Source organism: Caloenas nicobarica, chromosome 27 (genome assembly GCF_036013445.1).
Source record: "Caloenas nicobarica isolate bCalNic1 chromosome 27, bCalNic1.hap1, whole genome shotgun sequence".
Taxonomy (NCBI): Eukaryota; Metazoa; Chordata; class Aves; order Columbiformes; family Columbidae; genus Caloenas; species Caloenas nicobarica.
The window spans coordinates 3975526-3999521 of record NC_088271.1 but is presented as its reverse complement, the minus strand read 5'-3'; the positions used below and the strand labels follow the sequence as shown (position 1 = coordinate 3999521).

The window sequence follows — 23996 nt, the reverse complement described above, 5'->3', positions numbered from 1 at the left end:
AACCTAAGATGTGCTTTTCTCTCCCTAATACTGGTAATGGGCCTTCTTGCCCGTAAAGCCTCTCGTACAGGTTTCTTTAGAAGTGCAAAGCATTAAGAAATTCGTTGGGGTTTTCCTGGAGCTGGCCCTTGGATGGATGTCTTGTCTTTGGAGCCTCCTGATGCTGTAAGATCAGCATTTCTGAAGAAAGCGGCCTGGACGCAAAGACATGGATGTTGTGTCAGCATTTCCCAGCTTCCCAGAGAAACTGGGGAAGAACGAGGGAGTCACAGGCACATGCGCGTTCTCGTGGTGAAAACATGGCCCTGGTGACAAATCTTCCTTTCCGGGGTCAGCAACAGCAAAGAGAGCCCTGAAAATGTGGGAAAACCTGCGGTTCAAACTGGGCCATGGCTCCAAAGTGGAAGTTGCTCCCCGGAACCTTTGAGCCTCTGAGCCCACACACTGTGAGCTTAAAAAAACCCCTCACAACCCTGCAGCGTTTTACATTCTGCTGCCATGTCTTTCCCTCTCCCTTTCTCCAGTCCAAACAAACCTGATGTGACTGTGTGAAGGTTGTTGACAAGCTAAAGCAGCTTCCAGTTGACTGGTTTTGCATGACATGTATTAATAGAAAGCTGTGCTGTGTTTTCTCCCAAGGGGAGGGGCTGTGCTGGTGGCTGCAAGTGCCGTGTGACAGGAATTGCAGTAACACAACACCTATTCAACCAACGGTGACGTGGAGGAGAGAAAATAAGGAAATAAAAGGAATCCAAGCGCTCAGAGGGTTCCAGCAGGCTCTGTAAAGAGTAAATGAGTTAATCCATTGTTGCTGGATCCTTCAAAGTGAAAAGCCAAACTGTTTCAAAGCTGGAAGCCAACAACCGATGGCAGCTTTTAAATAGCAGTGATTTTCTGTGGTTCATATTCTCAGGACAGAGAGGGCTTAGATTCGTCTGAGCCTGGTGTCCACAAGGAGCTTAAACCTCTTTGAAGTGGGGAGGGAGAGGCAGAGAGACCTTAGGTGGACAGATCTATGAGAAAGGACCTGTGACCCCTTAAGAGGAAATTCTATGGGATTTAAACCCAAACCTGTGACAGGGGGGACATGTCAGCTCTGACGTCTTGTGGTGCCCAGGAGCTCCAGAGCTTGTGCTGAAGTTCTGGCTCTGTCCAGGTTCTCCAGCATTGCTCTCCACACATCCTCTGCCCCTCCTGAGGGACATAAGGTGCTCGAAAATGAAAAGGCAGCGGATGCAGCTTTCGACACAGGGCAGGTGGAGGGACTGTCCTCCTTCATACCACGACCTGCCGTCCTCTGTCCTTTTTTCCCCAAGCACAGCTTTACTGTAAAGATGCTCATTTAGTCTTGTGTCTGGTGTGTAATTCAGTTCTTTTAGCAGAGTTTCCTTAAATGCAAAAATACTTCATGCCACAGCTCCAGAGGCACATGGGAATTTTGCGTTTCACAGACAAAACAACTCTCTCTGTAGTTTCAGAGGGGAACTGTGATCTCTTGATGCCTGAGCTCAGGGGCCTGCAGCCTCTCCCAAGTCTGGGAAACTGGTTTCCAGGACCTTCCTGGGGCTGACACAAGAGATTTGGGGCAAATGGCACCGCTGGTGGGGCTGCAGCAAGAGGAACATGCCGTGGATGCAAATAGGAACTGGCGTGAGGGGCCGAGAGGATCATCTGCGATCCCAAGCAAAAAGATGATGGTGAGACCCTTTTGTGCTGCTTCACACCTTGACAGGAGGCCACAGCGACTCCCCAAAGCATCTCCTGAAGATTTTCCCTCAAATGGTTTGGTCAGCAGCAGATTACGAAACAGAAACCTGCTGTGCCATCTCCCAGCCCCCTGCACCCCAGAGGTATGCACAGAAGAGTTTTCCCGATATCCCAGACTGCCCCTTTGCTAATTCTAGAGGAAAGAACCAGACAAACACAAGTAAATTAATTAAAATTTATTTATAAAACCCTCCAGTAGCCTCAGAAAATCAGGAAAATCATTTTCTCAGTTACTTGAAAATAAGAACAAGGAAAACAGTCTCAGGAGGATGCAACCTCTTTTGTCCAGCAACAAAGAGGGAAATTTTCTCCTGTGCTCCAGGAAAGTGGCACCTTTTACCCACAGAGAAATAAGAATAGTCCCACTCCCAGCAGAATCACTATAATCTAGGGTTTGAGACTAAGTCTGAGTGTCTGGCCTTGGCTGACCTGCTGCACCTCTGGTGTCACCCTCCCTGTCCTGTGCATCCGCTGCGACAGTTTCCACCTGCATGACGTTGTGGTTCCCGATCTGCACCATTCGAGCGTGTTGGATGATGAGGGCTGGGACACCTGCACCCGCCGCCGCATTGTGGCCCGAGGGGAGCTGGAGTGGTTGGAAAGGAGAGGGACCCACCGGAGCAGGCGTGGGGTGCCCGGCGGGGGCCGGAGTGTGGGGACCCCACTGGTGAGGTGATTGCTCCGGCAGCAGCGGCCGTGTTGCTGATGGAGTCACCTCAGGAAGGGAGCCCAGGTTCAGAGCAGCTAATTTCTGCAGAGTTTGCTCCTTGTACAGCTGTAGTTTCTTTCTCTGCATCAGGTCCCACATGGCTTTTCTCCCTTTGATCCTGCTGCTCCTGAAGGTGTTGTACACAGTCCTGGAGAACATGGGAGAGTTCTCATCCAAGGGCATGAGCGTGCCAAGCACCCTGGGAAACTGACTCCGCTCCAGCGGGTTCTCCTTGGGCACAAAAGGGATGACGGAGTCGCGCTTGGATGGGTTCAGGATGGACTCCATCAGAGCAGTGTCTGTCTGGAACGTGCACAGGCTGCACTGGAAGTTCTTGGTCAGCAGAAGGATGATGAACGCCGAGTTTTCCAGAGCATCCTGGAAGCAAGTGATATGGCTGCGGCCAGCGATGGAGAAGTCCTCGCAGAGCATGGCACCGTTGGGAACACCCATCTTCTCCAGCAGGTTCTTGACCCGGTGGGCAACAATCTCATCTTCACTAGCGTGTAGGATGACAAAAGTGAAGAACTTCCTCTCTTCACTGTCTGGCTCTGATGTGGGCATTGGTTCCACAGTTTGGAGAGGAGGAGGCCAGGCTGGACAGGACAATGAGTGGAGGGGAGGGGAGAAGTTGGAAGGAGCTCTCTGAAGAGGAGAGGGAAGGGTTGAGGAGAAGGAATAAGTAGTAGGAGGAAGGGGACAGGTTGAAATGGGAGCAGATGTGGAGTTAGAACTGCCTGCTGGAACATATGAGTCCCCCCTGGACGTGTAGGCAGGACCAGGATCCACTGTAGCTCTCAAGTCAGGAAGGCCTGTAGATGATTCTTTTCCGTCTTGCTTTTTCTCTGTGCGTTCTTTTGGTGCACGAGGTTCTGCTGCCACTGTGCTGGAAACATCACTGCTTTCTTCAGGGTGGTTCACAGCACCCGGTGCACGCACCTGCGTCTCAGGAATGGGGAGAGTTGGGCAACGTGAACCGACCTGCAGAACCTCCTCTGGCCAGGGGACTTGGGCACCTGTGTCCTGCCCGGGGTGAGAGTTGGGTCTGCTGGCCGAGCTTGTTTCCTGCAGGCCGTGGCTCCGTCTGTCCCTGTCAGGCTGTCCAGCAGCGCCGGTGCTCCCTTCGCACGGCTGGCTGGGCGGGGGGACACGCTCGTGGGTGTCAAAAACAACTGTTGGCGATGCGCTGACTTCAAAGCAGCTGGGGACCGAGGGACTCCCTGAGGAACGCAGGGTTCGTGGGCCTGAAAGGTCCGAGTTGCCTCCAATCTGCACCGGGGAACTCCTCACCACATAGTTTGGGCTGGCCGTCGGGAGAAATCCTACGCCCCCGTGAGATCTCAGCATCTGGAATTTGTCACCTGGGCCCCTGCTGATGGCAGAGCTGTGGGTGTCCTGGTCCTCAGCTGGGATGCTGTTGAGCGACACCCCCTGAGTCTCCGTGCTGGTGTTGCTGAGGAGTTTATCTTCTGGCATCTGGGATAGAAAATTAAACATGTCCTCAAAGTTTGGCTGGAGCTCAGTGCTCTGTGCCATCTCAGCTGGTGGCCCAGATGATGGACCAAAGCAGCATAGATGGAAAAAGCATATTACAGAGTTTGGAGCGAAGGTTTGTTCCCCTGTGATGTCTGGTCACGCCTCAGGTACCACGCAAGCGATGGTTCTTTGCTGCTCAGGGGCTCATCTCAGAACCGGGATGTCTGCGTCCTGGGGAATCTGCGAGGAGAACACAGGGCGATGTTTGGAAATAGCGATGTGGGGAGCTGAGGGAATCCTCACATTGATTACAACTGGTTTAAAATAATTGCTGAACTAATTATTTAGGTAAATCCAAGTGTCTGTCTCCTCCAGGCAACTGGTTCCAGGGGCCTCGTGGGCTCCTTGTGATGGGCAGTTGAGGAATCAAGCGCACTTAGAGGGTGAGTGTTCAAATTGCTTTTGCCAGGAGGGTTGATAACCCGCATGCATCCTCTCTCAGGCGGCCTAATGTGATCGTGGACATTCTATCTCCATCCACATCTATTCCCTGAGCCCTCCTAAACCCCCGCACTCACCAGAGGCCTCTGACCGGGGTTAAATTAAACAGCAGAACTTGTCCGGAGTGGAGGAGCGGGAGTCTGGAAGGCAGCCGGAGGGACTCTGCTCACAGGCACTGAGTCTGCTGCAAAAGCTTTCCCTATTTAAAGGGAGCGCCAGCGAATGCCCAGAATAGCTCTCAACTGGGGAAAGTTTATCATTTCATTTTTTTCTTCTTCCTATCTCATAAAAATCCTCCGATTGCCTAATGCACGAGCTCAGGCTGAACCGGGAGGAAGCTGCTGCCGCTTTCTCCGGAAACCTCTGATTCAGTGAAACGGGGGCAGGGAAAGGAAGAGGAGGGAAGGGGAGGGCAGGACGAGGCAGGGAAGGGGCGGGCAGGCGCTCGAACCGGCAGTCGATCTCTCGGCCGCCCCCCGCGGCGCTTCCTCCCGCTGCGCCCCCGCCTCGCCCCGCTCCTCTCGCCGCTTCCCGCCGCCTCCCCGCCCGCAGCCCCTCGGTTCGGTGTGCAGCTCCGGTTCGTGTGCCGGGCCCCATGGGAACGGCTTCCCCCGGCCCTGCAGCCTCTCCCGGCGGGGAAGGGAAGGGGAGGAAGGTGCCGTTTTACCTGCGGCCGGTGCGCTGCCCGGGGAGCGCTCGGTGCGGCTGGTGCCGGTGCCCGGGCTGGGGAGCGGGGCGGGCCCGGGGCCGCGGGGACCGCTCGCCCCGCCGGAGGCTCCTGGCACACGAGGAAGCGGCGGAGCCGGCGGGGCGGAGCGGGCACGGCCGGGGCGGAGCCCGGCCCGGTACCCGGGTGCCCGGGGCAGGAGCGGCTCGGCCCGGCTGAGCTGCCGCCTCCCAGCCCGGTACGTGGCCGCCGGTGGGACGGGACAGCCCGGCCCGGCCCCCTCCCCGTGAGCGCCCAAAGGGGTTAAAAGCCGAGCGGGTGAGGGTGGATTCGGTCTGGGAACCGACCTTCGCCTCTAGTGAGAGACTATTGGCGTTACCTCTGTAAAGTGTCGGTGGTTGGAACCTAAGGGCTGGGAGATGTGGGTATAGAGCAGAGCTGCAGATGCAGCTGAGCCTCAGGAGCACAGGCAGAAGTTGTAAGGACAAAATTATGACAACACTATTCTGCTTAAGACTGAGGCAAAACATGGGACCTGTTAAAAGTGTTTATCTTTTTCCTTCAGCAAGATCAGGGAACATGCAAGCTGCCCAGAGAAGTGATTTATTAAATACATGCCTCTAAGGGGTGGGACGGGGGACATAATGCTGCAGCTTTAGATACACACAAGAAACCGGTATTTCTTTGAACACAAATCACATTTTATTCTTAAGTCTGCTTGTCATTCATTCCAGCCTTAGCACAGGGACCATGCCAGGACATAGTTACCAAAATAAGTTACATTAGAAATGATTACACAGCATTATTTGCTGGGAAAATAACCCACACCCATCTCCCCTATTTTAGCAGGAGATCCTATCACCATGGCAGAGGAACTCCTGGGAAAAGCTGCCTCATTTACTAGCTCCTTAATGGCTGCAAAAGGTTTCATACATGGAGTTGAACACAAAGAGGAAAGCCCTGGAGTCATTTCTCTGACTAGGAAAGATAATCCCACTGCAAACAGGCATGTTTAAAAAAAATTCCCACCTTGCTAAGTGTTTCTCTGTGGAAGAAGAAGTGTTTGGCTAGTCCATAAAGAGAAGTTTCTCTTTGGGAAGCAGCCTTGTGCCCCGAGCTGTTCCTGGTCTGCAGGGCTGAGCTGCTCTGGAAGCACAATGGGCAGAAAGGAAATAGTGTCTGTGACATGTGTTTTTAAACTTGTAGAAGGAGGGAAGCGGTTATCAAAGCTCAAGCACATTATCTTCTCAAGATCTCTGCGGCTTGGATGAATTAAAACCAAATCCAATGTTAAAAGTAAGTTGAGACAAAAACTCCTCTTCCACAAATTGTCTCAGCAATGACTAGTCATTCACACATACAGCTGGGCTGACTTAAAAGCTGAAGTACAGGTCCCCATCTTCCCTTTCAGTGCAACAGCATGATTTCAAAAAATAGTAAATCAAGATATGGAATCATCCCACCTTGGTTATCAAGTCTCCTTGCAAACTAAGCCTTACTGTAAACTCAGCCTGGCCCAGGCAGAGAGCAGGACACACTCTTGACATGATTTGCGGTTGGACACACGATAAAAAGACTAAGTGCTGTCCCAGCCGGGGAGCTCTGGCCAGAAGAGCTGGAATTTTTCAGAGATCTTCCTCTGGTGCATTAGTTTTTACCTCCTTTGCAGCCAGCGCCACCTCTGTGTCTTTCTCTGCCTTCTCTTCCAGCTTCTCCAGCATTCCACACCCTTCCCCCAGGGTCACGTTTGCTCCCTTTGGTTCTTCGGGTGTCTTAGTCTCCTCCTTTGACGGTGTAGCTGTTTCCAACGTGGGTGATTTGATATCAGTCACTCTATTTTTCTTCTGCTGCTTTCTGCTGTCCTGTGATGATTTAGCTCTGGCTCGGAAGGGACCCACAAGCCAGTTCAGGGGGGTGTTCTGAGATACGTACTCAAACAGGTCATCTAGGGACCTTCGGGCTTCCACCACATAGTCCTGGCTCTGGCTCAGGGTGGTGCTGGAGAGGTCCTGGAAAGACATAGCACTGGCAAAAGAACTGTGGAGCTTGTGGATATTTCGAGTGGCCTGGTACACAGCTTCTTGGATGTTGCTGGGGAGGCCTTGGATGCTGGTTTTCAGATTCTCGTAAACAGGCTGTAGCTGCTGGGTGATGATGTGCAGCATAGCTAGAGTCCGTGACTCTACCTGCTGGGAAAGAGACACAGCTCAGTTACTGGGGCAGGCGAGATGTACAGCAGCCACCAGAGGCTTGGGTAAATACACCCTTCTGGGGATACCTCTGCTTGGGAGGCAGTTTTAACTTGGATTCCTTTGGGTTGGGTCAGGCACCAGTCCACCCACAGCCGATGGAGCTTCTCCTGCCCGTCCAGAAGCCTCTGGCCAACCTCTTGTTTCACAGATTCAATCTGATGGGAAAAATGAGAGGAAGAGCTGTATGGCAAGCACACACAGAGAAGCACGAGTGTTTCCCTCCCAGGGAGGGATCCAAGATGACATGTAACTGGTGCAGGATGGAGGAAGAGCTTCCATCTGGATAGTAGAGCAGGAGGACTACAGATAGGAGGAAAAAGGAAAAAGCGTGTTTGTACCAGTTTTATTGCCAGCTGTAGTCGTGAGAGAGTATCCTGGGTGCGCTGCTTAATGTGCTGCAATTTGTTCAGGGAGTGGCGATAGGCTCGGCGGCGAACTTTGTTAGAGAGGGAGCCCAGACGCACAAAGTAACTCCGTTGCTGTTTCTGCTCCTCCACAGAAGCCATACCAGATCCCTCCACGGCAGTGGCCAGCTTACCTGGAGGAAACAAGAACAGAGATGCAGCTGCGCTCCACTCCCCCAGTTGGGAGGCGGGGAAGAGGTAAGATCACCCATTGCATTAGTAAAACATGAAGGCTGAAGGTTGCTGTGTAAACAGTAGAGGTTTGTAGTTGCTCAGGTATTAAAGGTAGGCTAGTCCCTGCTCAACGTGTTCTCTTCCGATAAGCAGACTTGACAGATAGGTTGGAGCACACGCCCACGTGTTTATTTGCCTTGAGGCTGACGGGCAAGGACCAGCCAACAAACACTTGAACTCTGTCCCATTCCATGTGGCAAGTCAGTGTTGACAGCCAGCCAGCTCGGTGACAAATTCAGAGCTACCTGTCTGCTTCAGAAGATGGCTCTCTCAGTCACGTGGGAAAGGATTTGAGTTTACAACTTCCAGCTAAGCATTTTCTCACCTAGTTCCTCCTCGGTCATCGGGAGGTAGTGATCCACCAGATCTTCCGACATACCCAGGACAGATTCCACCCCACCTGCCACTGCCTGGCTCACAGCCTTGGCTTTGCCGATGCTGTTGTTCACCACCAAATTGGTCTTCTCCACTCCTTCCTGGATGGCCTCTCTGCTCTGCTCCAAGGCTGTATTTATTTTGCTACTTATGGTGCCATATGCAGCATCCAGAGCTGTAGTGACTGTAGAAGTGACCATTGATTTGGTCTTCTCAACACCATCCTGAACAGCCCCTTTGGTCAGGTCCACCGCCTCTGTCACCTTGACAGTCACAAGGTCCTTGGCACCCTGAGCAGCTTCCATGGCATTGACAATAGTAGAAGCGACTGCAGACTTGGTCAATTCAACACTGTCCTCCACGAGATGTTTACTGAGGTCCACTGCTTCGGTCACCTTGTTAGTCACAAGGTCCTTGGCACCCTGCGCAGCCCCTACAGCAGCAGTAATAGTAGAAGCAACCGCAGACTTGGTCAGTCCAACACTGTCCTCCACGAGATGTTTACTGAGGTCCACCGCCTCGGTCACCTTGTGAGTCACAAGGTCCTTGGCACCTTGAGCAGCCTCCACGGCATTCACAATAGTAGAAGCAACCGCAGACTTGGTCAGTCCAACGCTGTCCTCCACCATGTGTTTCGTCAGATCCACTGCCTCGGTCACCTTGTGGGTCACAAGGTCCTTGGCACCCTGGGCAACCTCCACAGCACTGTGGACAGTGGAGGTGACCACTGACCTGGTCAGCTTGACACTATCCCCAACAACATTTTTAGTGAGGTCCACAGCTTCAGTCACTTTATCAGCCATTGCTTCCTTCGCCTCACAGGCAGCATCCATAGCAGATACCACCTTGGTGGAAACCAGCTGCTTGGTGTCTGAGATGACCTACAAAAGGGAGAGGCAGAGAAAAATACATTTTATTTTTCTGAAATAAGTTTTTCTCTCCCTGAAGTAGGTTTTCTGTATGAGAAGAGATCAAGTCATGGCTTCCCCAGGAAAAGCCTTTACCTTATCTGCTGGCTGTTGAAGAAAAGGCAAGTTCTCCTCCAGTTGATCCAGTCCTTTACAGGCATATTCATTTATGAGTGCAACTGGAAAAGACAACAGGTACCAGTTTATTCTTCAATTTGGAGAGGGGGGGTTGACCCTACAATGGCCAATTCAGGACACATTCGTGAAAGCAAGCCAAAAAAACCCAAACCAAACCCAACCCCAAACAAAACGTAATTATTCTGGAGTGGTGCATATGTATGGGATGTCCTGTTAAAAAGTGAACAAACTCTGCAATTTGGCAGGTTCAAATATTCTCCATTTTGCCTTCCCACATTGCTCCAGCTGGAATGTAATACTTGCCCCTCGTGGGTAAGGCAATTGGTCTAAAGGGTTGAAAAGCGTTGGGACGAGGCAGACTGAGCTACATCCAAGATGGACACTGCTACTACCAGTTAGGATGCTCAGAACTTGGAGTGACAGAGGAAAAACAGGGAGTTTTTGCTTAGTGACTTAAATAACCACAGACGAGAAGCCAAAGTTTGATTCTGCTAGTAACAGTTGCATGTCCATGAAGTTCAGTGGGTTCACTTAACAGAAGACTCAGTGCTACAAGTAACTAGAATGAGGTGCTCTAGGGGCTGGATGTCACCCAACAGGCACAAGAAACTCCCCTCCCTGCCTGCTCCTCTGTGTAGAAAGGGTCTCTCCAGCCTCTCGCTTACTCTGTGACTCAAGTTGGTTCAGGATGGGCTGCGCCCCACCAACCACGCTGCCCACTGCCACCGCAGCCACGGTCTCGGCCACATTGCAGACACCGCTGAAGCAAGGATGCGTCTCCTTGGTGTGGCTGTAGGCAGATGAGACCAGGTTGAACGCAGAGCTGAGCAAGGGCAAGCTGGTTACCCGGTTGACAACACTCTAAAACCCAAGAGAAATAAGTGACATTAGAGACCCAGCCTCAGGCTGGTGAGTGAATACAAGCCAAGTGTCTATCCAGAAAGGTCCTAAAGGGACAAGGAGTCCATCTCCTCATCCTTCTTAAACTCAGAGTTGAAGGGACTCATCCAAAGACCACTAGCAAGTCAGAGACAGGCCAGGATTAAAAGGTCCAGCTCTGGGCTCCTGAACTCCGAGTCACACTGCGTTTCAGCACCAAACCCAGATCAGCTCATGTTTCAGAATTGCTTGCATTACTTGAGCCAGCCCTGGAGTTCTCTTGAGCAAAAATGTTATTAACTGAGTTCAGATTTAGCCACAGCTCTATATAGTTAATCTTTATGCTCCTCCCAGCCTGGTTTTGAGGTGCTGACAGAGTTAGTTAACCAGCACATCTGTGAGCAGGTGAACTGTTGTTTGAGTACGAGCTGCCCTGGCACCTACCGCTTGCTCCTGTTCCTCAGCCTTCAGCAGGTCTTTTTTTGTGCTCTTTTCTGATGCCATACTGAACTCAGCTGCAGCTGAAAGGAAAAACAAGAGTATAACAGCATAAGTATGACTTAATTTCCTCCAGTGAATTAAAGTCGTAGCAAAACTGGTAGAAAGCAGAGGGCAAAGTTAGGATCCATCATTTGGCATGTCCTAGGAACAGGAGTGTGGCATCACTCATCTTTCTTGCAAAGGTGTGAAGATATTTGGGAGGCTCCATGGTTTATGATGTGCAAATATTTACACAGGACAAGGGCTGTACTCGATGGTCTCCCTCAATCCCAAAACAACCAAATACTTCAAATAATCATCCTGCTTATTTTGTTGCTGATAATATTTGACTGGCTTCAAAGTTGCAGGTTGGAAGTGGGTGGGAACTCTCATGTCAGCCATTTTCTCTACTGGAGATGCTTGTGGTTCAGCTTCCCACTGTGCAGGCTCTTTGCTGGCCAAGGGCTGGAACACTTGAAAGATGTACCCGCAGAAGCGGCGCTAACAGTGGGAATCACTGAATATCGTCTCACTCGATCATGACACATTACTGTCCTTCTAACAGGCCCTGCTGAAATGCAGCTGCAGCAAGGCATCAGGACAGTAGGATAAGTAATTTTTTACAGCAATAGGCGTATTTTACCTTCTTAAACAGTGTTCATAGCCCCTTTCCTCTGAAAGCTCTCTGGAGTATCCTTGGCAAAGGGCATTTCGATGTGAGTCATTTTAGAGAGGTCCCACCGTGCCCTTGCTCGTAGTGGGGAACTGACATCAACTTTCCCATTTTCACCAAGTCACAGCTCTGGGAAGGACGTGACAATTCTGACTGGCTACCTTGAAACTTGTGTTCCTGTCCCACTGACCAGCTGGGCAGGAAATCTCTCCTCGCTTCCTGTGAAACCAAATCTCAGAAGTATTCTCGTTACATAATGGGATTGAAGAAGTGCAAGTATAAAAATTGTGCAATATCTTGAATGTGTATTGGCTTCCCCAGCCTAGACCTAAGTTGATACTTGGACACTTTGGTATCAAGCAATAAATCCAGGATTACTTCTTAGCCTTAGTCAGGCATGCCATGGATTTTGACATATTTGTTCTTTAGTGCAGCATCCGCTTTTGTCTCTGTTACCAGTTAATTCCTGTTCTTAGAATTGCTATGGCGCTTTCCAATGGAAAAGTCCCCAAACCAAAATTCTTCCCAAACTGGATTACCAAGACAAGCACTGCTCCAGGCTCACTGGCAGACTCTACCCAAAAAAACTTGTCATCCGATTTGTGACAAAGACCATTGTCTTGTTTCTTGTGTTCTCTGACTTGTGTAAGGTTCTTATTTTGCTGTGGAAACAGGAACAGAGAACTGGGGAAGAAGTAGTGAAACAAGTATTTGTTAGCCCTGGACTATGGATACAACGGGGGAGTCATCTCAGGAGGTAACTTGGCAGGATGTCAAATACTGCAGCATTAACTGCACAATTACTCAGCATTTTAGTGAGATTCAAGCTGAGTGCTACACATCTATGGCAAAAGTTGTCACAGACCTCGGGACCTCCAGCCTCTCACGCCTGGAGCCAACGCTCCTCTGCACATTCCTGCTGACCACCCTGCCCGGGGGGCTGCCGGATTTAACAGCACGGCAAAAATACACCTTGAACTTTAGCAGCCTGGGAGGACTTCTACAAAGCTGCTCCGAACAAAAGCAGGGCTTGAACAGAAAGTCTCAGTCCCAAAGTCCACAGGGTTTGCTCAGTGAGTGGTTATTCCTCTTGCACTGCTTCAGGGCAAGTCTGTTGTTTTTTTGAAGCCAAATAGACCGAGTCAGTCCCTGTCAGAGGGCAGAGCCCAACTCTTTCAACACCATTGCAAACAATCCCTTTGCTCAGTTATTTTACTTCTAGACACATGCGAAAAACTCAAACTCCAGAGTGTCTTGCTGGCCTTGGTGTCAAGGTTAGCACAGAAACACCACAGCCAAAAAGAGAGGAGAGGACTCTAGTTGCTAGCATAAGTCAGGAGTAACTCCTTGGCTGATGTAAAAACTGGTATAAGGTTAGAATCAACCTCTGAAGTACTGGGAGCCCATCTTAATTACGGATGCAACTGTGTCGGTGACAATCCTTGCAGCACAGTCATGTTAGAACATTGTTTGCTCTCCTCTGTGTAGGAGCAATTGGGGTGTGTTGCAACACTGGTATTTGTGGTGTGAGTAAGTACTCAGGAGCCCACAGCATGGTTTTGTTTTCTCTTTCTAGTCTCTCCCCTGCAAAAGTGCCGAGCAGACCTTGTTTTACTTCAGAGATGGCAGGAAAGCGCAGCGCTCAGCAGCTCTGGGGCGGTTGTTTCAGAATTCTTTGGAGAAAGGCACAGACAACCTCGAGCCAGGGCAGATGCTAGTGGGAATCACCAGGCAGAACAGCATCACCATCTGCTTTGGTTACAGTTTGCTTTGTACGAAAATGATGATCAGATTATTTCATACCATTGCTACATCAGAAATATTAGGTCACTGCTGGAGAAAGTTCTTGAAACTACATAGTTTCAGAAAGACAGAACTCTGCCATGCACATTTTTAGCGTGGTACAATAGCTTAATTGCTCATCATTGCCCAATTTGGCACAAGTCTCAACCCAGTGAAGCAGCAAGGGCAATGGCACCAAAGCTGCCAAGCTGCTGTCCCTTTCCCTGCCAGGGACTGGCACAGCCAGTGCCACATGCTGGCCTGGCAAAGGAGCAAGTACTTTCCTGCTGAGGTGAGCACCTCCTTGATTCCTACATAAAACAAGTTCTTCAACTTGTGTGAGGTTTTTATTTTCCCTGTGGAAAGAAGCCCTGCCTGCTGTTACATTGTCCTGCAGACAGAGGTAGGATCTTGTTCAGGAAACTTTTCTCTCCTCCAAACATGTTTTACCTTGGGAAGACAGACTGAGCCATAGCTAGTGTTCAATAGCTTAGCTGGCAATTCTTTAATGACCATTTAGGAAAACAAAGCTAAATTTAGTGCTTTAGATAGGAGCAGGGAGGGCTTATCAGGGTACTAATTTGCGGTTAAAGCACCTAGATTCTTTTTGAGATTTGCCACCGGTACCCCAGTTACCACAAATGCAGGCGCAGAACTGGGTCAGTGGGTGTCTGTGCACAGGGAATGGCACTGCCCAGGGCATCGTTTGCAAATGTTCCAAGGGCAGAGTTGGCTTTAGGAGGAGGATCAGATAGATTTCAGCTTTGACCATAGGGTGTGAGTTTCAGAATTGCTGGCAGAGATGCCCATCTAACCTCAAAGATTAAAGCCACCCTTGCAGATGGAAGTAGGTTTCCCACACACACACTTCCAGTGGAAATTAAGCACCACAGCCAGTGGCCACTACTAGGTTGGGACAGTGAGCATAAAAGCTATCCAGGCTATTAGAATTTGGAGATATTTTAGGAAAGAGGAGAGAGAATTTACTTAAAACAGCCTCTGGGCTTTCCAGTACTTTCCATTTACCAGTTTTTCCATGAGGACAAAACTCTTGAGTTTCAGACAGAAGCTGTAACTTGCAGAGCAAGCAGCGTGGCCCTTGCACTTTAACACACATTTTCATCTGGAAGTTTCAGCAGAGCCAGCTTCAATCTTTGAAGTCCTTCACAGCCACACACAGTTTCAGGTAGTGATGACCACATTTAAGAACTCTGTTACTCTTGAGAAACACTGAGCTAGTTTGCCAAGCGCTGGAGCTGGCAGAGCCGTGCGTGGCCGCCGCCTCTGTCTGCAGAGACACGGAGCTCTTGAGCAAGAAGTTACCTTGTCAAGTCACGCCACCCTTCGTTAACACTATTATCATGCCAAGCGATCATGTGAAATACCTACAGGCAGGTCTGGCAGCACCGTCAACAGGAAGGGGATGCCCAGCTGATGGCACGTCCCGCTGCCCAAAGCCAGGGGGGATGGCCGGGTGCATGGCTGGGCGGCAGGGCCACCTCCCCTGGACCCGTCTTTGATCGTCAGGAAGCAGGAAAGAGCTTTCAGACCCAAAGCTGCTCAATCACACCCATAGTTTTACCAAGAAATCATCTCTCAAGGCTCGGAAGAAGCATTTAGGGATGGATTCGAAGCACTTAGGGATGGATTCAAAGCCTTTCAGCTCTTCCCCAAGGCACAGCAGATTCAGGGTGACACTGTAAGATGTCACCTTTGGCTTCAAAAAGCCCAGCATGAGACACACCCCCACACACAGATGGGGGAAAGCAGCAGAGACACAGCACATAGCTCTGTGCTTCCCTGGGAGCTGGAAAAGCCCCACGGGCACAGTGTGGGGAACAGAACCCCCTCAGCAGGGATGTTTTAGCCTCGGTGCTTCCAGCCCAAGGCTCTGGGCATGGAGCCATTTCCAAGCCCAGCTTCCACCCTCCATCCCTGAGAGGGCTGCAGAGCCCCTGGGGAAGCAAGGGGCACCTTTTTGGGGTCCCTCCCAGCCCCAAGCCAAACCAAACCAACAGCCCAAAAACCTGCCTCCCCCCAGCCCTGCCTTACCTGGCTCCTGCGCACCCCAGCACTGACTGCGTGCCCCAGCCTCACCCCACAGAAATACCCCCAGGGCCTGACGAGCAGCCGAGGCTGCCAATTGGGACGCTGCAGGTGTGGGCCTGGCCAATGGGGAGTGGGTGGGAGAGGGAGGGGCGGGAGGTGTGTGCAGGGTGGGGCGAGGGGATTGGGGACCCCCCAGGGACATGGTGGCCAAGGGGTGGGGATGCTGCTGTGTGTCCCCTGATGTTTGTCTTATACAGGTCGATAAGAAAGATGGGGACAGACTTTTGGGCAGGGCCTGTTGCGATAGGACAAAGGGCGATGGTTTTAAACTAAAGGAGGGAGATTCAGGCTGGACATGAGGAAGGAATTGTTGGCCCTGAGGGTGGTGAGAGCCTGGCCCAGGTTGGCCAGAGAGGTGGTGGCTGAACCATCCCTGGAGACATCCCAGGCCAGGCTGGACGGGGCTCTGAGCAACCTGAGCTGGTGCAGATGTCCCTGCTCATGGCAGGGGGGGCACTGGGGGAGCTGGGAAGGGCCCTTCAACACAAACCCTTCTGGGATTCTAAGAAGGACAGACCTGCCGGGGCATGTCAGAGCACTTGGCTTTTTCTGAAGAGCAGCTGCATTAGCAGCCAGTAGCACAGTTGGCAAGTCCACGCCAACACCTGCTCTTGGGCTGGTCCTTGCATGGCATGGCCGATGTTGTCAGGGAGACCCAGAGAAGCAGGACATGAGGGCTGTGATGTGGAAACAGCACGTGGATGTGATGTTTTCTTGGCAAATCTCTCCTACTCTGCAGCATGGGTGCCGTAGCTGCCCAAGGAGTGAGACATGCTCTCCACTCAGCCCTTGCCTGGCTACAGCAAATACATGATGGTGAAACATGCTGCTTCTCAAGTTTACTGGGATTTTCAAAATAGGGGTTGCCTTTTATTTTTGTACTTGCAGAGGGCCCAGCAATGCAGGACTCTGAGCCCAGCTGCGGGAAGTTGGGGCTCTTTAATAGCAACAGCAATAACAAAAATTTTAGCTAACGCTTTGCTTTTCTATTTGTGCCTTTTCATCTTCAGATCTCAAAAACTAGTTTGAAACCATCAATTAAGCTTCCTGCTGTCTGTTTTCAAGATCAGTGGAGGAGGAAACTGAGGCACAGGTAAGAATTATCTGAAGTCTTCTAAAGCTATTAAAGTGATTGAGTCACCTTGTTTTTGGCTGGTGAATGCAGGAGACCTCGAGTCTCATTTCTGTCTTGCCCACAAAAAGCCATGAAGGCAGCGGGAGCAGGAGGTTGTCAACATTTTTTGAAAATGTGCTGGTAAGGTGACAAAAATGTAGACAATTGCCACTTCTCAGCTTTGAGGTTAAAAGGAATCTTCCTCCTTACTTGAGTCAGATTTATCATGGAGTCATTGGCTGAAAAGATCTCTTCCTAATGTCCACTCTGAACTTCCCCAGCTACAAATTGTGGCTTTTGCCTCTTGTTTTGCCACATATGTTGCTGAGAAGACTTTTTGTGTATTTGTCTGTGTGACATAAACTTCATATTGTAGCATCACTGTTGAACCTTTCATCTGCCAAACTCCCTGGCAGTGCACGGTCCCTCCTTTGATCTCGTTCCCTTCACAGCGTGAATTGCAGTTTTGAAGTGTTCAGTGTCTCGTACTAAAACTTAAGCTGATTAGTAGGTATCACATCGTGGCTTTTATATGTTGTGATGTGTGTAGGGGAAAGAATAGATGCTCTTGTCTGTCCTCTGAAAATCTGATGATTTTTAAATTTTATTTTCAGGAACTAGGAATCAAGAAATCAATCCTAATTTTTTTCTGAATGTTGGCCCGTATACGGACAGTGGCTGCGTCCTCAGGTAAAGTGTCAATGATGCAAATGGTCAGTTCGTGGGTGTGAAGGGCCTGAGCAGGCCAGTTGTGAAGGTGATGGTGAAAGTCTCATCAGGCAGGTTGTATTTCATCACCCCAGTGGGTACAACAGCACGATGTGCATGATACACCTCCATGGGGCTTGTAGCACAGACAAATGTGAACAGAAGTGTCACGGGGTTTGCCTGAGATAACGTTGGTAATTATAATTAATGAGGCAGTGTTTAATATCTAAAGTGTAGCTTTAGTTACTAGGTCAAAGTCGCAATGCTTGGATCTCCTGCTGGGTGCCAGGCCTGCCTGCAGTGTCGGAACACTTAAAATTCAGAGTTTGCAATTCCAGAGCAAAGGTTTGCGTGATCATTTCTGTGAATCTTGTTACTGTATAAACACCACATACTTAAAGCTGAGATAAAATCGGTTCTAAGAAGTTTGGTGGGCGTGGGAAGGGCGTAGGAGGAAGCAGAGAAACACGTTTGGGGAAGAGAAAGGGAGTTGTTGGCCGGAGCAAACGAGCCCTGTGGCACTGGGCAGCGCTTCCCACAAAAGGCAGCGTCGTGTCAGTGACTGCGGTAACTTTGTGCAAATGCTGCATCATCAAGACATGGGGCAGATCCTATTGGTGGTTCCCAGATGTAAACCCCGTCTCCTGTGCCCATCAGGAGCCAGGAAACCCTGCTCGTCTGCTGGCTTACAGCTCTCGTTTCAGCTGCGTCCTGGGGTCCGCATGTGGCTGAGGCCTCTCCAGCTGCGTGCTTCCCAGTTGTCCCAGTCCTGTGTGGATTCCTGTGGTGCGTCACAGCTCAACATCGTCTCTTTGGGGACCAGAGGCTGCATGTGACACTGGAGCGCCCATCTGCAAGTGTTCATGTGCTGCAAAGGAAATGATTTACTGATCTTCCATGGCATTTACTCCATTAATAACCTGCCACAGTGCCTCAGTCACCTTCCCTGGGGCAGATGCAGACACAAGAAAAGCTGATTCAAGGGCGAGGCACGCGTTGCTTTGATTTCTGTTCCTCGGTTAAGTCAAGCAAAGCCCTTGGGCGTCCAGCAAACTGCTTGAGCTGCTCTGTGGCGCTCAGCTCAGGTGTTCCTCTTGTACGAGCTGCAGTACAATGTTGTCTGGAGCCCTCTGAGGGGACAAATCAACCTATGCAAGGTCCACAAGATGTTTGCTGACATCATGTCCACTTCCCAGAGCCTCTGCTTTCTCCTGGTCTCGTCTTCCTCTCCCCCACTGCTTCCCCTTGCTGGGAGCGAGTGGTCCTTGGGGTGGCGGTGGCAGAAATGGTTTTAGCTGCTCACATCAACTCAAAGCACTCTGTCCCTCTAACGCTCCAGCTTCCCGCCAGCTGCAGCAGTTGCTGGTGTTCCTCACAGCAGCCGTTGGGTGTCCCTGAGCTGGTCCCGCAGTGCTGGGTGTCTGGATCCTGAGCACAGCGATGGAGGCAGGACCACAACTCCTTGCTGGATCCTGTCCTGTGCTACCCCATCTCTTCCCCCAGGCTTTGCCTGACGATCTCCGAAGGCAATAGCCTTCACAGTGCTGTGTCCTTCTGAAAACAATTCTCCAGCGAGATACCAAAAGCTTCAGCCCAGCTCTTGCCTCCCAACCACCCCCTTGGTCTCTCCAAGTCTTCAGAGCAGCTCAGGGCACGCTGCAGCTCTCTGCTGCCCTCACCTGCGCCCGCACACGCAGGACTTGCATGTTTCCTGTTACCTGGAGGTTCCCCAGCCCCTTCTTCCCTTCCAGCACCTCCCCTACCCGAAAACAGGGGCGGCTTTCTGCCCCGAGCCCCAGTTCGCTTTGCCCTCACTGCAAGGACCAGCCTGATGGGGTCTTGGCTGCTCTCCCAGTTCACCAGACTGCAGGCTGGTTTTCTACACACCCGTCTGCTCCTCCCTCTTGCCTCAGACCTCAGGCAGCGGTGGGGTGGGTTAACATAAGGCTGGTTTTTGGTGGATGAGAGAGTGGATGGCGTCTGGGCCTGCCAAGTGTGTCCTGTCCATCTCAGGCCATCACTGAGACCCCCACTCTGGCTTCCCCAGCAATCAGAAACGCAGGCTTCTTTCGCAGCCCCCACTCTTGGAGTTTCATTAGCTTTACCCCCATTATTTTAGATGATTTCTGAGCTCCAGCAAATCCCTCGGACCAAGCAGGTGTGGCCTCTTTAGCTGGTGTGTGCGGAGGGGAGCCAGGGGTAGGCTGAACATCCCTGAACCCAGCTGGATTTCTGCAACTTGCTGTTATCATGAGCGTCTTCAACATTTAGGGTGTTTGTACCTCTTGTGATGCATCTTGTGGTTTTGTAGGACCAGCCCTCTGCTATTTTTCCCAGATAGTGCTGCAAAAGCTTTGTAAAGGGTGGTCTGTGAATCATAGGAGCGGTAAGGGGGACACTGTGCTGCCCACTCAAGGGTAAATGTGGCCCCCTTGGAACTGATAAGACCGGCTGTCAATTCTTCAACATCCAAGACTTGTTTTAATGATGTTTATCAGCTGGTAGATCTTATGTGCATGCCTGGACTTTGGTTTCTCCTAAAACCTTGTGCCAAGACTTCACTTTGAACAGCACTACCAAGGGCTGGGAGACTTAGAATTTTGTCTTGTTAACTGCATCGTTTTGCAAATTAATTCAACAATGCTTTAAGTTTCCATAAACTGAACTGGATATCCCTCCTGGCAGGAGAAGCGAGATATTGTTTCCTCACAGCGTGGGGCATTTACCAGATGGCAGAAGAGTGTTTTCAATCAGAACTGTAACTCCAGAGAAAAGAAATGCCTCAAACACTCTGACACGGAGGAAACTCAAACTCCTCAGCCTCTTAGGTAACTGTGATACAGCCAAATAATGTTCTTTTTTTTTTTTTTTTTTTTCTGATGGTCTATGGAAACCTGAAGCTCCCAGGGCTTTATCTCACTGACACCAAGTTTTCTCTAAGTTACCCTGGCAATGTTCTAGTTTTAACAGAAGAGAGGAACTTAAAAGGAGAGCATATATAATCTAACCTCTAATGAAATCAGCGTTCCACTACTAGAATGATCTAGAATTGAGCCTTATTTTAAGTGATTTATAGACCCAACTGAACAGCATGTAGGATGCAGCACAGTTTTTCACTGTGTGGGTTCACTGAATGAGTAAAGGTTTCTCGAGAAAGTGGGCTGACAGTTTTAGGGGAGCTACGAGTCATGTGCAGCAACCGGCCGGAGCCTTTTCCTTGAACAGTCCATGTCTTACAGTAAAACCACGTCCCCTCTGCTGGGATGGGAACTGCCCAGGGCAGAAGGACATGTGTGTGTTGTGTATTTGGGTCCATGGATGTATATTCTTAACTGAACGTGAGATGGTGGGGGAATGCAAGGCAATAAGGTGCTCTCAGAAACACATTTAGCACCTAAGTGTGTGTGACATGAATAGGAAACTGTTCAAATATACAATTATTGTACATCAGCCCAATGGGACACACTCAAGGTCTGTACCTGAAAGTGTCTTTTTTTGACCTTCTTACAGCACTTTACTATAGAGATGTAAGCGATGCTGAAAAAAAGGCTGAAAGAGGGTAGTAAAAGTCTGTTATTAAACTGTCCTGCATCTGGAAGCCATGAGGGATGTGGCTTCCTCTGGAAACGGGACATGTGTGGGTGACAGAATATGGATCCAGGTATGCTGGTGGGCAACATTAATTTGAACTTCAGGCTGGGAGATCCAAACCTGAGATGCTTGAGACATGTGACGTCTCCTTATGAGGGTGAAAATGGTTTTTCCAATACTCAGGCTTTGCTCCTGCTCCCTGCCAGGTCTGTAATGTCTGATAACCCTGCGGGAAGGTCAAGGTTAAGAGTCTAGTGCATCTATACGGAGAAAAAAATGACTTTTTGGCAAGGCAAAACCTTCAGATCTGCGAGGAAATGAAGCCCGTTTGCTGCAGGTCGCAGGTCAGATTCACGGCTTTTGTGCAGTGACACAAGCCTAACCTTTGGTACTAACCTAATCTAGGCCAGCGACTTCCAACCTGCGATCTGGGGCTTAATGATGGGATCCCCAACAGATCCCACGGCAGGAGGGGGCTCGGGAAGAGACGCCCGCTGCTCCGGAGGCTTTTAGCGCGGTGTGTATTCAGTCCGGCCGCCTGCAAACCGGGCGGGGGGTGCCGCATCCCTCCGATTTTGGTATTTTTTCACGCGCGAGGTTGGCTCTGCGGGTGCAGGGGCGGGGTGTAACACGGGAAATACCGTTGTTGCATTTCTCTCGGCGGCGCCTCGTGTTCTCTTTGTGCGCGGTCAGGCCGGCGGGGCCTCGGGTGGCGGTGCCGCCGGGGCTGTGCCGGCAGCGCCCAACCCGCCGCCATTCCCGCTCTCCCACCCCGGCGGCTCTTCCCCCCCAACCACCGTTTTTTGTGCTTTCATCCTTCTTTTGGCACTGACTTTTCTCAGAAACCTCATGGCAATCCCTTGCTTACAGTTTACTCCATCCGATGGCCATTTTAAGCAAACTTTATCATTTTTAATTTCCTCATAGCGTTAGGAGTTTTGAGGAAAAACCTCCTTCCGGACCAGCTCTTTTTGTCCGCTCACGCCCCACGTGTGCGGTTCTGCCATGTCACCCAGGCCACGTTTTCACAAGCGGGGCCATACACAAGCCCCAGAAGCGACCCGGACCTAACGGCCTGGGGAGTTAGAGGCCTCTTGCGGATTATTTGGATTATTCGGATTATTCCGATTATTCGGTTTATTTCGATTATTCCGTTTATTCTGATTATTCGCATCACAGCAGGAAGAGCAGCTCCCCGCGGAGGGGGAACGGGACCCCTCGGGTGAGGAGGGCGGTTGTCACGGGGGAAATCATTCCTGTGCCCTCTCCGGTGACCCCCTTTTTAGAATAAAAACGGACACCGTGGTCGCAGCACCGGAGGGACTTTCCCAGACGGGGGGACCTCGGGAATTTGAGGGGGAGGGTGGGGTTTGCCCGCTCCCCCGCGGTAGCGGAGCGGGGGGCGCCGGGCCGGGAATCCCCGGGGAGCGCCGGTTCCGGCGGGTCCCCCCCCCGCCGCGTTCCCGGGAGGCGGCGGCTCCGCCCCCCCCGCTCGTTCCCGCCAGCGGCGGCCAATCGGCGGCCGCCCGCCGCGCACGGGGCTTTTCCGCGCCAAACTCCAAAGCCCGGGGACAGGCGCGGGCGGCGGGTGCAGCGCGGCACCGGCCTCCAGCACCGCCACACCGGTGAGTCCCGCCGGGCCGCTCCCTGCCCCAGCCCGCTGCGGGACGGGGAGCGGCCGGTGGCACCGGGAGGGTGGCGGAGGGGTTTGTACCCCCCGGGAGCGTTGCGGGGAGCGGCTCCCGAGCTGGTGACAGCTGCCGGTTAGCGGTGCGGCTCCGCTGCTCGCCCCCCCCGGCTCGGGGCGGGTCTCCCCGGGGGGTGAGCGCTCCGGTGCCGGTTGGCGGGACGCGTCGCTCGGGGGCTGCGGCAGCGACCCCCCCCCCCCCCCCCCCGCTCCGAAACGGGCCCGCGGGAGAGGGGTGTGAGCGGGGGGTGCTGACCGGCGGGGGCGCGGGCCGGCATCGCCCCCCTTGGCTTTCGGGGCTGGCGGCGGCGGGGCCGCTGACACCCCCCGTTTTTTTCCGCGGTCGGAACGAAAGCGATTCTCGCCCCCCCCCCCCCCCCCGCACCGGGGTGACTGTAGGGGGTGTGGGTCCGCAGCCGCCGGGCGATGGGCGGGGGCTGCTCCCGAGGGGGAGCGTGGGGACCCCCGGCTGGCGGCGGCCCCTTTAAGACCGCTCGCTGCCCCTCCGCTCTCATTTGCATGTTCTCGCGAGAGCCGGGCCGTGGGCCGCGCGGGGCGGGGGATTCCCCCGCGAGAGCCGAGGGAGCGTTTCAATTGTGGCGCGAGATACAGTTGGCGCGAGGCGGCCGGAGAGTCACGGGCGCAACTAAAGCCGTTAGCGCAGCGTGGGAGGGGGCGGGGCCCAGCCTCCAGTAGCCAATCGCTGCTGGAGCCGGCCGGGTTGTCGACCAATAGCGCGGGGGGGAGTAGAAGGTGGGCGGGGCGTGCGGCTGGCGGGCCGGGGCGGCGCGGTAGGTTGAGCGATCCCATTGATACAGTACCGGGCGGGTCGGGCTTCGCAGTTCGCGTCGCTTTAACCCCGTTCCGTTCCCTCCCGGGGCTGAGCAGGACCGGCGCCATGTGGATCCAGGTGCGCACCATGGACGGGAAGGAGATCCACCGCGTGGACTCGCTCTCCAAGCTCACCAAGGTGGAGGGGCTGCGGCTGCGGATACACGAGGTGTTCGGGGTCGAGCCCCACCGGCAACGGCTGTTTTACCGGGGCAAGCAGGTACCGACGGGCCGGGGGGTTTGACAGCCCCAGCAGCGGGGGCGGGGCCGCTCGGGCGTCTGCGGGACCCCCCGCCCTCCCCCGCCCCCCAGACTCTATCCCCCGCCAGCTGGGGAGGGATATTTTATTTTTTTTTTTTCCTTGCTGGGATATTTTGCTGCCATCTAGTGACTCCCGGGCTCCCTTTCCCGCTGCTCTGCAAGGAGAGGAGTTAGCCCGATAGTGGGCTTTATTTTTCCACTTGCAAACGTGGTTTTTTCCTTATTATTTTTTCTCTAGTTTGTCGCCTTTGCGAAGTATCTCTGTACGCACCAATATTACCATGGGCTTTGCGATCTAGCGCTTAAAACTTCTCAAGCCTTGTGGGTTTTATTGCTCTGAAAGCCGTAAAGGTCCAGTTTCTGATCTTCCTTTGTAGACTGGACCAACAGGTCGTTGTTTTTAGGTTCTTATATCAAAATCTCATTAGGTGCAGAACTCGCTCTGAAATT

At 52.2% G+C, this 23996-nt stretch overlaps 3 protein-coding genes across 7 annotated transcripts in view; 1 reads left to right on the top strand and 2 right to left on the bottom strand.

Moving 5' to 3' along the window:
• Positions 1 to 1963: 1963 nt before the first annotated feature.
• TICAM1 (TIR domain containing adaptor molecule 1) lies at positions 1964 to 5210 on the bottom strand. 3 transcript variants are annotated; one of them, XM_065652369.1, is made up of 3 exons: positions 5121 to 5210; positions 4070 to 4192; positions 1964 to 3952 (listed from the first exon to the last, which is right to left on the bottom strand). In XM_065652369.1, exon 3 carries the CDS (start codon positions 3950 to 3952, stop codon positions 2168 to 2170), a length of 1785 nt encoding a protein of 594 aa, XP_065508441.1. In that variant the 5' UTR covers positions 4070 to 4192; positions 5121 to 5210; the 3' UTR covers positions 1964 to 2167. The 3 variants fall into 3 exon arrangements, with proteins under 3 accessions (XP_065508441.1, XP_065508439.1, XP_065508440.1); XM_065652367.1 differs by having other exon boundaries at positions 1964 to 4192; XM_065652368.1 differs by lacking the exon at positions 5121 to 5210 and adding an exon at positions 4531 to 4800 and having other exon boundaries at positions 1964 to 4192.
• UHRF1 (ubiquitin like with PHD and ring finger domains 1) overlaps positions 4339 to 23996 on the top strand; it is a 30925-nt gene continuing 11267 nt past the window's right edge. Inside the window, exons 1-5 of one of the 2 annotated variants that reach the window (XM_065652364.1) lie at positions 4339 to 4395; positions 7872 to 7974; positions 9334 to 9488; positions 16365 to 16447; positions 17083 to 17158. Coding sequence is in view for 1 of the 2 variants with exons in the window: in XM_065652363.1 (XP_065508435.1) it covers positions 23353 to 23505 (153 nt within the window). In the remaining variant the exon portion in view is untranslated. Of the gene's footprint in view, positions 4396 to 7871; positions 7975 to 9333; positions 9489 to 16364; positions 16448 to 17082; positions 17159 to 20989; positions 21112 to 23342; positions 23506 to 23996 lie in introns of those variants that run through there. The other variant, XM_065652363.1, reaches the window with a different exon arrangement.
• Positions 5840 to 15327, bottom strand: LOC135998999 (perilipin-3-like). 2 transcript variants are annotated; one of them, XM_065652365.1, is made up of 8 exons: positions 15298 to 15327; positions 10755 to 10831; positions 10097 to 10292; positions 9390 to 9472; positions 8336 to 9266; positions 7711 to 7910; positions 7399 to 7527; positions 5840 to 7309 (listed from the first exon to the last, which is right to left on the bottom strand). In XM_065652365.1, exons 2-8 carry the CDS (start codon positions 10812 to 10814, stop codon positions 6746 to 6748), a joined length of 2163 nt encoding a protein of 720 aa, XP_065508437.1. In that variant the 5' UTR covers positions 10815 to 10831; positions 15298 to 15327; the 3' UTR covers positions 5840 to 6745. The 2 variants fall into 2 exon arrangements, with proteins under 2 accessions (XP_065508437.1, XP_065508438.1); XM_065652366.1 differs by having other exon boundaries at positions 5840 to 7306.

Excerpts from the sequence above, each read along its gene's own strand:
- TICAM1 (XM_065652367.1), bottom strand. The coding sequence starts at position 4,012 with ATGGCACAGAGCACTGAGCTCCAGCCAAACTTTGAGGACATGTTTAAT.
- LOC135998999 (XM_065652365.1), bottom strand. The coding sequence starts at position 10,814 with ATGGCATCAGAAAAGAGCACAAAAAAAGACCTGCTGAAGGCTGAGGAA. Across the intron at positions 10,293-10,754 it reads CTGAGGAACAGGAGCAAGCG|AGTGTTGTCAACCGGGTAAC; the intron begins GTAGGTGCCAGG and ends CTTGGGTTTTAG. Across the intron at positions 7,310-7,398 it reads AAACTGCCTCCCAAGCAGAG|CAGGTAGAGTCACGGACTCT; the intron begins GTATCCCCAGAA and ends TCTCTTTCCCAG.